This window comes from Lethenteron reissneri, chromosome 16 (genome assembly GCF_015708825.2).
Source record: "Lethenteron reissneri isolate LAM-NWPU_2019-01 chromosome 16, ASM1570882v1, whole genome shotgun sequence".
In the NCBI taxonomy this organism is placed as follows: domain Eukaryota; kingdom Metazoa; phylum Chordata; class Hyperoartia; order Petromyzontiformes; family Petromyzontidae; genus Lethenteron; species Lethenteron reissneri.
In genome coordinates this window covers 2,339,298-2,354,200 of record NC_083794.1, presented here as the reverse complement: position 1 = coordinate 2,354,200, position 14,903 = coordinate 2,339,298, and the positions used below count along the sequence as shown (strand labels likewise).

Sequence of the window (14,903 nt, the reverse complement as noted above, 5' to 3'; positions counted from 1 at the left end):
GCCATGGGGATAGATTGAACATACTTCACCACTCTGGTCAATCTGAGTTGATGAATGGGGGGGGGGGGGGGTCCCGGACCAGTTCAGACTTTACTGTAAGTACAATCCCAGTCGGGATGAGCAATGAAATGATAATCACAATCAAGGAAATGAGTACCAGAGGGAAGCCACGATTGGATGACCCGCCACGACTGGACATCTGTGAAAAAGAGCTTTATAGCTCATCGGGTTCCTCCAGTTTAAATGAATATTCTGATTATGGATGCCATATAAAAAAGCCGGCCATCGCCATCGGAGTTTCGAAATCTCTACTGCTGGCTCAAATCTGCCATGGAGAGGAGGAGCACCACCCTACTCTCGTTTGAGCAAGAAGACTTTTGAGTCGACTCGCATTGCTTGCACGGTGCCTCATTGGACGCGTGAAATTGCACACGTTGGGTTGAACCTCGCTGAGGGGCTCCTGTAAATATACAAAAAAACAATACAAAATAAATAGCAAATAATAGCTCTCCCACATAGAGCGGCACTTACACTTCGTTCCACCAAGCGTCGCGTCGTTGTCGCCCCGACTTTCTTGCCACCCTTTCTACAGTTCACTTCGGCGCTGACCTACGACAGCATCCTGGTGATCAGCGAGGCCTTCAAGAACCTCCGCAAGGACCGCTTTGAGCTGTTCCGCAAGGACAACGCTGGGGACTGCCTCGCCAACCCCCCGGTGCCCTGGCCGCAGGGCTACGACATCCAGCAAGCCCTCAAAAACGTAAGTGGTCACCGAGGCACCCGTCTAGTTCACGGGCCAACACCTTGGTTTTTTTGTGTTTAGTTTGTTGCGAAATAAGTTGTTACATCAGTATTGCAAGTGAATCTTGCAATAGCCTTTATTTACAATGTACGTGATCACGTAATCAACAATTAGCCATGTGCAAGAAGTGGCATCGGTAAATATTTACAACCGCCTGTGGTACCAAATGCTGCTCTGGCTCACGGCTTTTTGCATCATGAAGGCAAACACAAACAAACACACCAACACACACAAATCAAAACACACGCAAACCAACACACACACACGCGCGCAAACACTCACACACAAACCAAAACACATGCAAATTAACATATGCAAACTAGCACACAAGGGTAGGATTGAAGTAGGCATGAGTTTTTGGATAAATTTTTTTCCAACATATTTTCTTAGTTAAATGCCCATTTTGAGATTTTATTTCGTATATTTGGATTGGAATGTATTACATTTAAGATAACTCTCATTGGTTAAACATTAATTTCTACATCCTTATAATTGGAATGTTAACAAAAAAAATAATCAGTAAAAACATGTTATATATACAGTTTTAGCGTTTTAATAAATTGCGCAAAAAATCATAAACATGTCACTTATGTCACGTGATGGTGGTGGGAAATGCACAGACAACATGGAATCTGATATAATTAGTAAAATCGGATCAGGTGAATTTAGTATCTTCGCAATATTCTCGGATTAGCTGATAATCAGGAACAAATTGTTGTTTTGCAGTTAAATTCCTCAACTGCAAATCCCAGATTGTCCAACTAAAGTTGGAAGCGTCAATAATATAAATTTGAATGAATTAGCGTCAGTTTTCTGAGCACCTCTACGGCACCCTCTAATGATATCACCAGGGTATGAATACCTGACACGGAGTGAATATTCATAAATTATTACAGTGAGGGAAAAAAGTTTTTGATCCCCTGCTGATTTTGTACGTTTGCCCACTGACAAAGAAATGATCAGTCTATAATTTTAATGGTAGGTTTATTTGAACAGTGACAGACAAAATAACAACAAGAAAATCCAGAAAAACCCATGTCAAAAATGTTATAAATTGATTTGCATTTTAATTCAGGAAATAAGTATTTGACCCCTCTGCAAAACATGGCTTAGTACTTAGTGGCAAAACCCTTGTTGGCAATCACAGAGGTCAGACGTTTCTTGTAGTTGGCCACCAGGTTTGCACACATCTCAGGAGGGATTTTGTCCCACTCCTCTTTGCAGATCTTCTCCAAGTCATTAAGGTTTCGAGGCTGACGTTTGGCAACTCGAACCTTCAGCTCCCTCCACAGATTATCGATGGGATTAAGGTCTGGAGACTGGCTAGGCCACTCCAGGACCTTAATGTGCTTCTTCTTGAGCCACTCCTTTGTTACTCTTAGTTCTTTCGGTAAAGTCACATAGGTAAAAAATGAAATTAAAATTTATAAAAAAATAAAAAATAAAAAATCACGACGTTTCGGAGGCAACACAAGCTTCCGTCTTCAGGTGAAACTGTCACAGCAAAAAATCTGTATCAAGTGGAGAGAAGTCCCAAGAGGTCGACCTTATATACTGGTTAAGGGGAGAGGAGCCAGGAAGGGCCTCGGGAGAGGAGGAGTTGTGAGATGGTCAGTACTGCTGCTGGAACTGAGCCTTTGTAATGTAGATGGCATATGTAGATAAGCCAGCTAGGACTAAGCCGCCTTTTGTTATGCTGCTGGGTGGGTAAATTAATTAAATACGATTAAGCCGCCTTTTGTTGTGCTGCTGGGTGAGTAAATTAATTAAATACTAAAATGGAGAGTACTGTTAAACGCTGGGGATGTTAACACTCGGTAGAGTAAAATAGTGCCTGTCAGATAAGATGGTCCAAAAATGTGTAGTTAAATCTTTTTTGCATGGTTGATAACATCTTTCCAATGATTACTAAGTTTGTACCCATCATCACGGTTGAAATTATGTCTGTGTTTGTATATCTGAATGGCTTCGTGTACAAACCTTTGATGGTAGCCAGAGGGTTTGCAGAGCACCTTAGTCTCGGAGAAAACAATATCATGAGAGCCCACCGCGCTGTAGCAATGATCGGCAACGGCGGAAGACTTAATTTTGCTGTGTTTCAAATCCGACTTGTGCTAGCGGACACGATCCGAGACATGACGTTTCGTTTCCCCAATGTAACAGTCACCACAGCTGCAACTCAGTTTATAGACTTCAGGGTATTGTAAGTCAGGGATGACATCCTTCACAGATGGAATTAGATCACGGATTTTATGTACTGTACTGAATCGGACTTGGATCTTATGTTTGCTTAGAATTTTGGAGATCTTTTTGGTCACGCCTGCTATGTATGGTAACGTGACAGCTTTGATCGGAGTTTCAAGTGGCTGTTTCTGTATAGTGGGAGACACAGCTTGGCGGATGGTGCGTTCAGAGTATCCATTCATCCTGAGGGCCCGATGTACGTGTCTTAATTCACTGGCCAGGTGGTGTTGGTCAGAAATGCCTTGAGCTCTGTGGTATAGCGTTTTGATGAGATACTTCTTTTGAGATGGGTGGTGGTGGGAATCCGGTTTCAAGTAGGAATCTGTGTGGGTGGCTTTCCTGTAGACAGAATGTCCCAAGAATCTGTCAGGTCTCCTCTCCAACAGAATATCTAAGAATGGTAGTTTGCCATCTTTCTCCACTTCCATGGTGAATCTGATGGATGGATGTCTGGAATTGATGTGGTCCAAGAAGTGGTTCAATGCTGGGAGGCCATGTGGCCAAATGACGAAAGTGTCATCCACATACCTCTTCCATAGGGAAGGACGCAGGGTGGATGTCTGGATGGCGTCTGATTCAAACTTTTCCATGAACATGTTGGCTATCACTGGTGACAAGGGGGAGCCCATAAGGGTACCCTCATTCTGTTTGTAGAAGGTACCATTCCAGGTAAAATAAGTGTTGGTGAGGCAATGCCTAACCAGCGCAGGTACATCCGAATTCAATCCATGTTGGACCAAGTCCTCAATTATTGTTAGGGTGCCAGGCACTGGAACTTTGGTAAACAGAGATACTACATCAAAACTGACGAGGATATCATCAGGAGATAGTACAATGTCCTTGACCATAGAGACTAATTGGGTTGAGTTGAGTACTGCCGAAGAGGTCTTGCCTATGAAGGGAAGCAGAGTATCTGATAGAAAACGGGCTAGCTTGTAGGTAGGGGAGTTAATCGTTGACACGATGGGTCGTAGCGGGGTGCCTTCTTTATGGATCTTTGGAAGACCATAGAGTCTGGGAGGTCTAGCAGCCGAGGGTTTTAGAGAGGGACGTTTCGTTGGTTCGATTAGGGAAGTCGAACTCGTGATGATCTTGTTGGTTTTTGTCGTTAGGTTGTTAGTAGGATCGCTTTTGCCTTGGCCGTGTGTTTTGGATCATTGTCATGCTGGAATACCCATCCACGACCCATTTTAAATGCCCTGGCTGAGGGAAGGAGGTTCTCACCCAATATTTGACGGTACATGGCCCCGTCCATCGTCCCTTTGATGCGGTGAAGTTGTCCTGTTCCCTTAGCAGAAAAACACCCCCAAAGCATAATGTTTCCACCTCCATGTTTGACGGTGGGGATGGTGTTCTTGGGGTCATAGGCAGCATTCCTCCTCCTCCAAACACGGCGAGTTGAGTTGATGCCAAAGAGCTCCATTTTGGTCTCATCTGACCACAACACTTTCACCCAGTTGTCCTCTGAATCATTCAGATGTTCATTGGCAAACTTCAGACGGGCATGTATATGTGCTTTCTTGAGCAGGGGGACCTTGCGGGCGCTGCAGGATTTCAGTCCTTCACGGCGTAGTGTGTTACCAACTGCTTTCTTGGTGACTATGGTCTCAGCTGCCTTGAGATCATTGACAAGATCCTCCCGTGTAGTTCTGGGCTGATTCTTCACCGTTCTCATGATTATTGCAACTCCACGAGGTGAGATCTTGCATGGAGCACCAGGCCGAGGGAGATTGACAGTTCTTTTGTGTTTCTTCCATTTGCGAATAATTGCACCAACTGTTGTCACCTTCTCACCAAGCTGCTTGGCGATGGTCTTGTAGCCCATTCCAGTCTTGTGTAGGTCTACAATCTTGTCCATGACATCCTTGGAGAGCTATTTGGTCTTGGCCATGGTGGAGAGTTTGGAATGTGATTGATTGATTGCTTCTGTGAACAGGTGTCTTTTATACAGGTAACAAGCTGAGATTAGGAGCACTCCCTTTAAGAGTGTGCTCCTAAGCAGAGCTTGTTACCTGTATAAAAGACACCTGGGAGCCAGAAATCGTTATGATTGAGAGGGGGTTAAATACTTATTTCCCTCATTACAATGCAAATCCATTTATAACATTTTTGACATGCGTTTTTCTGGATTGTGTTGTTGTTATTCTGTCTCTCACTGTTCAAATAAACCTACCATTAAAATTATAAACTGATAATTTCTTTGTCAGTGGGCAAACGTACAAAATCAGCAGGGGATAAAATACTTTTTCCCCTCAATGTAGTATTATACAGACGTCTCACTTAACGGGCGTTCTTTCAACCACAATCCGCTCTCACAAGCAATTAATTTTTAGACCCATTTGTTCGCAAAACGATAAAAATGTCCACTTATGGAACGGACACCGGTCGATGAATATGCATCCCCTGGCAGCAGGGACGCACGGTGGCCCACATGTGTTTGTTTCACAGCTCTCCGAGTACTCCGCGTGTTTGGTCGTGTGGCATAAAGGGGGCCTCGTGGTGGCACTGTAATGGGTGGGTGTGGGGAGCGCTCACAGCCAACACCAGTGAACCAGTCCTGGGCTTCCTCTAGGTCGACTCAGCCTCAAATAATAGCGTACCTGGTGCGGTGTGTAAACATCGCCACAAGGGAGACAAAAGCAGCCGGGCGTAGTGCTGGCCACCCACCTCCTCGTGTGCCCAGACCAGCCTTAATAGAGGTACTCGCTAGCAGCGTTTGCCCCAACAGTCTATTAAAGCTATACGAGGAATCTTGCACTGTGGTTCTTCAAGTGCGGTGTTATATTTGATGCTTTATTACGTTATTTTTGTATTATATATATTTTTTTCTCACGTTAAAAATGTTGTTCCCAGAGTGCAAAATGTTTGGCCTCAAACGTCTATTTCAGCTTTTGACATGGGAGTGCGTCAATGGGAAGACGACGATCGTTGCTCACGAGTTTTCGCTTGCCGAGCTATTTTTCACGGAGCGTGTCTCGCTCGTTAAGCGAGAGACACGCGGCTGTACCATAACACTGTGGGATGCTGCCCTTGGTGTTACGGTTAGCGCACACTCAACTTCCAATTCCAGAGGTCACAAAGTTCAACCTCCCACTCATCACTACAGACATCTCAAACACACAAGCATGCAGCATCATCGGTTCACGCTTCGCCTAATGCAACTCTGTACTCACCCGGTCCTGACAAAAAGCCTAAAAAAACTCCGTCTACAAAACCACCTCGCACACACTGTCATCACCTCCCACCAACTGCGTCTGACCTCCGACTTCCATCTCCGGGTCTTCCACTGACTCCCAATCCCCATCAAAATTACCTTCGAAATTGCCTGCCTCTGCTACACTGCCTACAGGGCCGGTTACCCTCCATACCTCTCGGACCTCCAGACGCCCTGCTCCAAAACCACCACCAGAACTCTCCGCAGTTCTACCCTGGAGTTATTCTCGAAATAGAGAGTCAGGACCGCGATCGTCATGCGTCGTTTCTCTGTTGTCGGCCCCTCTACCTGGACCATCCTCCTCCACATTCGCAGCGCTGTCTCTTTACCTTGCCTTTAAGCGCCTTCTCAAAAACACACATTTTTATTGGACTTTAACTTGAACTGATCTCTGAGCTGGGCTCCGTGCATGGGAAATCCACTGCATCGTGAGAGTATTCACCTACAAGTCACCACATATGACGATGTTGCGATATACCAAAGACAAAAATCTCCCGTATAGCCGTAACAGATGGTAGGTGCAAGTGCTGTTAGCAAGTAGCACCTATGAATGCTGGCACAGCACTCGAGGGGGTGGGTGGCCAGCACAACGGTCGGCTACCTTTGTCTCCAGAGCTGTAATGTTTACACACCGCACCATGGTACTGATTTGAGACTGAGTGGAACTAGGGGATGCCCAGGACCAGTTCAAATAATCATCACTAGTGTTGATCAAGAGCGGGAATTGAACCCGGGTGGCCGGGTTCGTAGCGCAGTGCGCCAACCACTGCGCTCCCGCTCCCCACCATCGACTCAGCTCCTGCACACGATTAACACAGATACATGCTAATCGAACATATTTCATCACACCCTCTGCTCGTGAACATCCTCATGGACGCGTTCTATTTTAGGCGGCCACTCCATAATGAATTTGGACCATCAGCCATCAAAGCGGTGTGTTCTGCCCAAGCCCACCGACTTGTTTTAACAGTTTGGAAGAAGTCATGAACCTGCATGTTGTTTCTCTTTCTGCTTCTCAGAATAATCCTGAGCATGCATTTCCCCATTCCCTTCGGTGTTATACTAGACAAATATAGCTTCAAATATACGTAGGTGTGTGGCAAGTTTGCCATATGTTCACCTCATGCCTGGACAAACCAATAGGCATTCGCTTGAAAAAACTTGCCCATGCTTTCAACTGTACATGGATGACAGGAGAATCAGAATATAAATTATGTTTTTTTTATATATACAAATAGGTTTAGCGTAAATAACGAGACTCCAGAATATATGTTTAGTGTGAGGTGTTGAGAGCTCGGTGTATTGAGCATACAGGAGAGAAATAAGGGAGTGCTGGAATTAATTATTAAAACAACAGCATGACCCTTCAAGAGATTTGGACAAGGGAGGCTGATCATTAATGTGTTGCAGGGGGAGCAGTATTCCATTAAGAACACGCGTTCGTTTTAATGAAATTGTGTTCATTATTGTACTGGGAAGGAGCATTCGGAAAAATGAACAGGGGCATTGCAAAGCTTAATTTCTGCGATTGTTCCATACATGGAGGAGACATGTGGATTGCATGTTCCATTAGTCACAGCGATGGGTTGCACTGCAAAAGGTAATACGACGACACAGCGCGTGCATCACAAAGTGTGCTATTACGCCTTACTGCCATTGACGAGAGATATCCACGGCTTAATTGTGCACGCTGAATTCAGAAATGATGAGCGCTAACACTTCAAAGGAGGCGGTGTAAGCTCTATTTGATCCTTATGGCGGTACACCAGGGTACCAAATAATACAAAATGGCCGAGGCAATTTAATATTTTATTCCTGGGACACTATTTTTTCCAGGGGTGTACTTAACTCCGCGACTGGGGTACCAATCAATCCGAAATCAGTGCTACTCCGCAATGTCGAAATGTAGCGAGGACGATTGCGCTGAAACCCTGAATGCTCGTACGCACCGTAGTGGTGCATCGTGTACAGCTCGTCGAGATGAGTCGATTGCCATATCGCCGACCATCAACAGACTAAAAATGACTGCATTGCGGACATTGTGCGAGAGCTGGGGTACTCTGGAACCCTGGGGTACCGCAATAAGGTTAATTTGCCAAAGATTAACATTCTACCAACGGCTAAATCGCATGAAACGTACCCGATCTCTTTAGATCTCGGGAGCTAAAGGGGCCGTCCATAAATGAGGGGGGGGGGGGGGTCAGACATTTGTGACGATGTGTGACGAGGGGGGGGGGGGTTGAGAAATGTGACGTCACATCAAAATGTACAACTTTAAATAAAAATACAACACGTTCTACTTAATTAAATATACTTTTTAATGTTTTCTCCTACAACATTAGAGTGCAGCGCTACATTGAATACGCACTACAATGACAATAGTTTAAAGCGATTTGAAGCATGTTTTATATTTGGGGGGGGGCAGAGCTTTGTGACGTCGTGTGATGAAGGGGGAGGGGTCAAAATCGCGTGACGTCATTTTTGGACGGCCCCAAAGCAGGGTTGAGCTTTCATGTTGCTTGGATCGTTGGGTGGATTTTTCTCCGGGTCCTCCGGTGTTTCTGACCACATTTCGAATTAACATGGCGTTCAGAATATTTGGCTGCTGCTATAAATGTCCACGTGGTAAGTCACTTCCTTGAGCTATAATTTGTGGCCAGGTCGCCACGGTGGTGTAACACTTTGCTCACTCGACTTACAATTCGGAGGTCGCCAGCACCGATTAGATCTTCTGGTGCAGCAGTTGAAACGACGGAGCGAGTTCCCCCCCCCCGGCCCCCTCCCCCATCTCTGTCCACCCAGCAGTACAAATGGGAACACCACAGGTTGCGTGTGGTGAGTTCAAGTGTGGGTGCTCCCACCTCTTCTAGATGTCTGGCCAGCATGGAAGACATGGCCAAACACCCTCTAGAGCTCTCTTTAGTGAAGGCCCCTTCTACCAGCTGAGGCATTAGCAAGCACTTTCAGGGTTGCACCTTCATCGCTAATACTTCATTGATACATTCTATGTGCATACCTTGACAGAGTTTTTACAGTGACTCATTGGTTATTCCGGCTACCTTTAAAGCCTTCCTGAGTGAAAATTTATAAAAATGGTATCAGTGCCAAGATAAGACATTTAAGGCAACAGCCGTTGACTTTCGACAGAGAAGAGCATATGCTAAGCTGTGAGAATAGAGACCTGCTTTGAAGCGTGAAACTTAGTTTGAGAAAATAATGTTTCAGTCTATCGCGTGTCGGCACACATGAGAACTTATGGCACCGTTCCATCCAATCACAAATGAGGCATTTTAACGTTAATTAGTGTCTCTGCAGATGACAGCAAGTACAATCTAGCCAGAGTTAATATAAAGAGTCCCTCTACGTTGTGTTAGCCATATGTTTCAGCTTCATAGATGAATACAAATGCAGCGTGTATCCTCCAGCAGGCAACTGTAGTTGTTTCAGAACTTTTAACAGAGTCTGGGTCAGACTCCAACAGCTCACACCGAAAGACAGAGTGTACCTATGTGCCAATGAATGTTAGGTTTTTGCTCATTTCGATAGGTAAATGCCATGTTCCTATGGTAAAATTTATTTCCACAGTAAAAACCACGCATTGGTAATTTTATTTGCCCTCGATAGATTATTTTCATGATCATAGGTGTTTCCCCTTTTTTTCTGGCAACAAAACAGGTGCTAAGATTTTAAAACACCAAACTTAAACCTTTAACAAGGAAGCATGTCTGCATTAACCACAATGCTTGTTGTCAGAAGGCAAACAAAAACATACTCTGATAATATATGCATTTTCTTGGTTCTTTCGGTAAAGTCACGTAGAAGGAAAATAATAAAACAATAAAAATGAAACATAATAAAATAATTCTCACGACGTTTCGGCCACAACGCAAGCAGCCGTCTTCAGGTGGAGAACAGGTCTGTCTACTTGACAGCCGTCTTCAGGTGGAGAACAGGTCTGTCTACTTGACAGACCTGTTCTCCACCTGAAGACGGCTGCTTGCGTTGTGGCCGAAACGTCGTGAGAATTATTTTATTATGTTTTATTTTTATTATTTTATTATTTTCCTTCTACGTGACTTTACCGAAAGAACCAAGAAGATGAATCCCTGCAGTCACGAAAGCTTTAAATCGAAATATATGCATTGTTCTTGAAACTGATTGGTCCACACCAGACTGCTTTCTTTTGAGCGTCGTCTAAAACGGTCTTAGACCAGAAGACGCCTTTTGGCCTAATTCTGTGAGGTGAGTTACACGAGCAGCCACTCGTTGCCGAAGCCTCCGTATTTCCGTTTGTTCATCTTCACGGCAGGGTGGTCTAGCTACAGTGAGGGAAAAAAGTATTTGATCCCCTGCTGATTTTGTACGTTTGCCCACTGACAAAGAAATGATCAGTCTATAATTTTAATGGTAGGTTTATTTGAACAGTGACAGACAGAATAACAACAACAAAATCCAGATAAACGCATGTAAAATTTTTTATAAATTGATTAGCATTTTAATGAGGGAAATAAGTATTTAACCACTCTGCAAAACATGACTTAGTACTTGGTGGCAAAACCCTTGTTGGCAATCACAGAGGTCAGACGTTTCTTATAGTTGGCCACCAGGTTTGCACACATCTCAGGAGGGATTTTGTCCCACTCCTCTTTGCAGATCTTCTCCAAGTCATTAAGGTTTCGAGGCTGACGTTTGGCAACTCGAACCCTCAGCTCCCTCCACAGATTTTCTATGGGATTAAGGTCTGGAGACTGGCTAGGCCACTCCAGGACCTTAATGTGCTTCTTCTTGAGCCACTTATTTGTTGCCTTGGCCGTGTGTTTTGGGTCATTGTCATGCTGGAATACCCATCCACGACCCATTTTCAATGCCCTGGCTGAGGGAAGGAGGTTCTCACCCAAGATTTGACGGTACATGGTCCCGTCCATGGTCCCTTTGATGCGGTGAAGTTGTCCTGTTCCCGTAGCAGAAAAACACCCCCAAAGCATAATGTTTCCACCTCCATGTTTGACAGGGAGGATGGTGTTCTTGGGGTCATAGGCAGCATTCCTCCTCCTCCAAACACGGCGAGTTGAGTTGATGCCAATGAGAGCTCCATTTTGGTCTCATCTGACCACAACACTTTCACCCAGTTGTCCTCTGAATCATTCATATGTTCATTGGCAAACTTCAGACGGGCATGTATATGTGCTTTCTTGAGCAGGGGGATCTTGTGGGCGCTGCAAGATTTCAGTCCTTCACGGCGTAGTGTGTTACCAACTGTTTACTTGGTGACTATGGTCCCAGCTGCCTTGAGATCTTTGACAAGATCCTCCCATGTAGTTCTGGGCTGATTCCTCACCGTTCTCATGATCATTGCAACTCCACGAGGTGAGATCTTGCATGGAGCCCCAGGCCGTGGGAGATTGACAGTTCTTTTGTGTTTCTTCCATTTGCGAATAATCGCACCAACTGTTGTCACCTTCTCACCAAGCTGCTTGGCGATGGTCTTGTAGCCCATTCTAGCCTTGTGTAGGTCTACAATCTTGTCTCTGACATCCTTGGAGAGTTCTTTGGTCTTGTCCAAGGTGGAGAGTTCGGAATCTGATTGATTGATTCTGTGAACAGGTGTCTTTTATACAGGTAACAAGCTGAGATTAGGAGCACTCCCTTTAAGAGTGTGCTCCTAATCTCAGCTCGTTACCTGTATAAAAGACACCTGGGAGCCAGAAATCTTTCTGATTGAGAGGGGGTCATATACTTATTTCCCTCATTAAAATGCAAATCAATTGATAACATTTTGACATGCGTTTATCTGGATTTTTTTGTTGTTATTCCGTCTCTCACTGTTCAAATAAACCTACCATTAAAATTATAGACTGATCATTTCTTTGTCAGTGGGCAAACGTACAAAATCAGCAGGGGATCAAATACTTTTTTCCCTCATTGTAGATGTTATTTTTATTTTTATTGAACCCATTTCAACAGTCACAGCAGAAGAAACGTAGATATACAAGTAAGGCCAGGGTGTCTGGGAATTGCGTCCTCTGGGTAGGCTATCTCCAAAAAACAGGAGCTTGCTAAGGTATATAAGGTTATTTAGTTTTACCAACGAGGTATGTTGAACTCTATGGCACTGTACAGTATCACAGAGACAGTGAGCAAAATTAAAAGAGAAAGGAACTTGATGCAGGGTGGCGAGCTTAAGAAGTGTAACTTCTTCTGTTTGTTACATAAATAGCGTTGTTTGAAGACCAACTCCAGAATTATGACTCTAGATGTTTGTTATTAGGCCACAACGTAGCTCCTGGCAGCACTGAGTGAAGACCTACAGTTCCTCCATGGAAACAACGGAGCCGGCATGCGTTGATGATGCACCCCCCATCAGCTATGTTTCGCAGCCACAATCACAGCACTGGCTTTAATTTAGCACCAATAATTAATCAGCCGTGACCTACAAACCGAAATTTCATACACTTTAGCATATATAGTGAATTACATTTGGTGCAATGTTCATGTGATTTAAGGTGCAGGTGAACTTATGTAACATTTGCATAGCCCGTGGCTTTTGTGTCTTCTTTTCAATATCAGCCTATGGAGGGTCAGGTGTCAGGATTTACACCACCTGTGTCATCTGCTAGCAGTCATGTTCCATTGACTTCTGCTTTTAAAATGATGTACGCTTAAATTAAACACCTTTTTGTGACGCTGCGTTGGGAGATGCACACAAGCCCAAATACACACAATCTCAACACGTTCATCAATAACACTGCCCTGAATGGGAAAGTAGATAGATAAAGGGATTTTGAGTTGGTATACTGTAGGTGCTGTTGCAAATAATTGCATGTTTCTGAAACACTAACGCGTTTGCGACGAACACATTGCGTGTTGCTTTCTTTCAGTGCCACTAATTCCACAATCTGGCTTCATCAAATCAATGTATTCTAGTCTCCTTTTTGCACTTACATTAAAACTCGGGATTACTTCACGGGGAATGACAACCCCGTGCTCGAGGGAGTCTTCTGCTGTGGAGCCCAGGTGTTCTCAGATATTCTAGGGCTTGAGCAGTCGTATCGCTTGCATCTGCTCACTCACAGAGTGGGGGAGAGGGGGTTGGTTAAGCCACCTTCGTGAAATGCGTATTGTCTTGCTTGTTCCTGGCAGGCGAAATGTGCATGAGACTGTTTACTTCCCCCTGGCACAGAGTTCCAAAACCTATACTCTGCCTTTTTAGTTTCGTTTGTTGTCCTTGCCTCGCACCTCCGATTGGCATGGTTGGCTACGTATGGTGCGAAAGACGTTCAACGTATATACAAACAGCTGCTCCTGCTTATAGGAGTGGGACATGGAGGAGGTCTTGTGGAGTGGTCTGAGACTTGGGAGGCAGTGTCATATAGTCAGAGGTGTCATTTTCTTTGGTGTGGTCAGAGGAGAAACCACATTGAGATGCTTAAGGAAGGAATTGTTTGAAGGTATATGAACATTAAAAAAATGTTCCCTTTAATTTTCGCATATGTTGAGCTTTTTTTGCTCTCCCTAAATAGGTACTTAGCAAGTTCATTTGTTGAAAAGAATGGAGCTTTGTGCATGGTTGTGCACGTCGGGTTTTCACTTTTTCAAATCTAAGCACCAGGTTTAATTAACTCGTGATCACTCTGTAATTTGACTTTTAACTTCCTTACCAATTTGGTTTTTAATTTTTATGGAACTTGACTAAGTTCATTTGTCTAAGAATATCCCTGAGCATCCAGTGCTCTTAATGCATGTAGAATGAGCGACTTCCGTGACACGTCGTGTAGAGGGTACTCTTCTTTATTCCACGTACAGGCACAGCACAGGCCAACGTTATCGGCTTCCTCTCCAAGTACACACTTAGAAATTAACGTTCTACAGACTACACACACGGTTTATCACACAGCGGGTTCCGCTGACATTCCCGAGCACTCCAGAGCAAGGATCAACGGAACCGCAAGCATTTGGACTGAGTCCGCCACGCTGGTCCATCAGCGGGGACGGCCTCCTGCTCCCGCTCGGGCGGCGCCCCAACCACCGGATCGACCGAAGGCGTGGACTGTGGCACAGGAGGCACAAGAGCAGCAGGGTCAGCAGCAGCAGGCGCATCCTCGATCCCAGCGAGGTTCCGAGCCCCATCCACGGTCACAGGCCCGGCTGCTGTGGACGGCATGACACAGTCCTTCCAACACACGCCCTCTGAACGCATCAACCCCAAACCGTTGGACACATCAGACACCGGCAAGCCAATCGTTGGAGATGAAGAGGTAATATGTGGATGTACAAACGGCTTCAACCGAGAAGGATGGACAAACCAACGGCGACGGCCCACCCGGATACGCACACATTGTGGCCGTTTCACCTCGACCACTTCCATGGGAACCTTGCCAGGGCTTAGGTAACTTAGGAGATGTACTAACCGGCACCTGGGGGAAATGCAACCATGCTTTGTCGCCGATGGACCACGGCAACATGTGATCCCGCTTCCCCATTACGTTCATTGCGCGCCTGTGTTTTGGCGGCGTTAACTCTGGCCGCCTCTCGAGCCGTAGAAATGCGCTGTAGGAAAATTTGCACATGCTCAGACAATCTGGACTTCCCTTATACAGTGACGAACCCAATTGGGCATCTATACGGGGCACATTCTCTCTCCCA

At 45.1% G+C, this 14,903-nt stretch overlaps 1 protein-coding gene across 3 annotated transcripts in view; it reads left to right on the top strand.

Moving 5' to 3' along the window:
- Positions 1 to 14,903, top strand: part of LOC133342862 (glutamate receptor 2-like) — a 219,752-nt gene that overhangs the window by 156,488 nt on the left and 48,361 nt on the right. For all 3 annotated transcript variants that reach the window (XM_061552205.1, XM_061552204.1, XM_061552203.1), the window contains one exon: positions 593 to 760. In XM_061552205.1, coding sequence (XP_061408189.1) covers positions 593 to 760 — 168 coding nt within the window. The remainder of the gene's footprint in view (positions 1 to 592; positions 761 to 14,903) is intronic.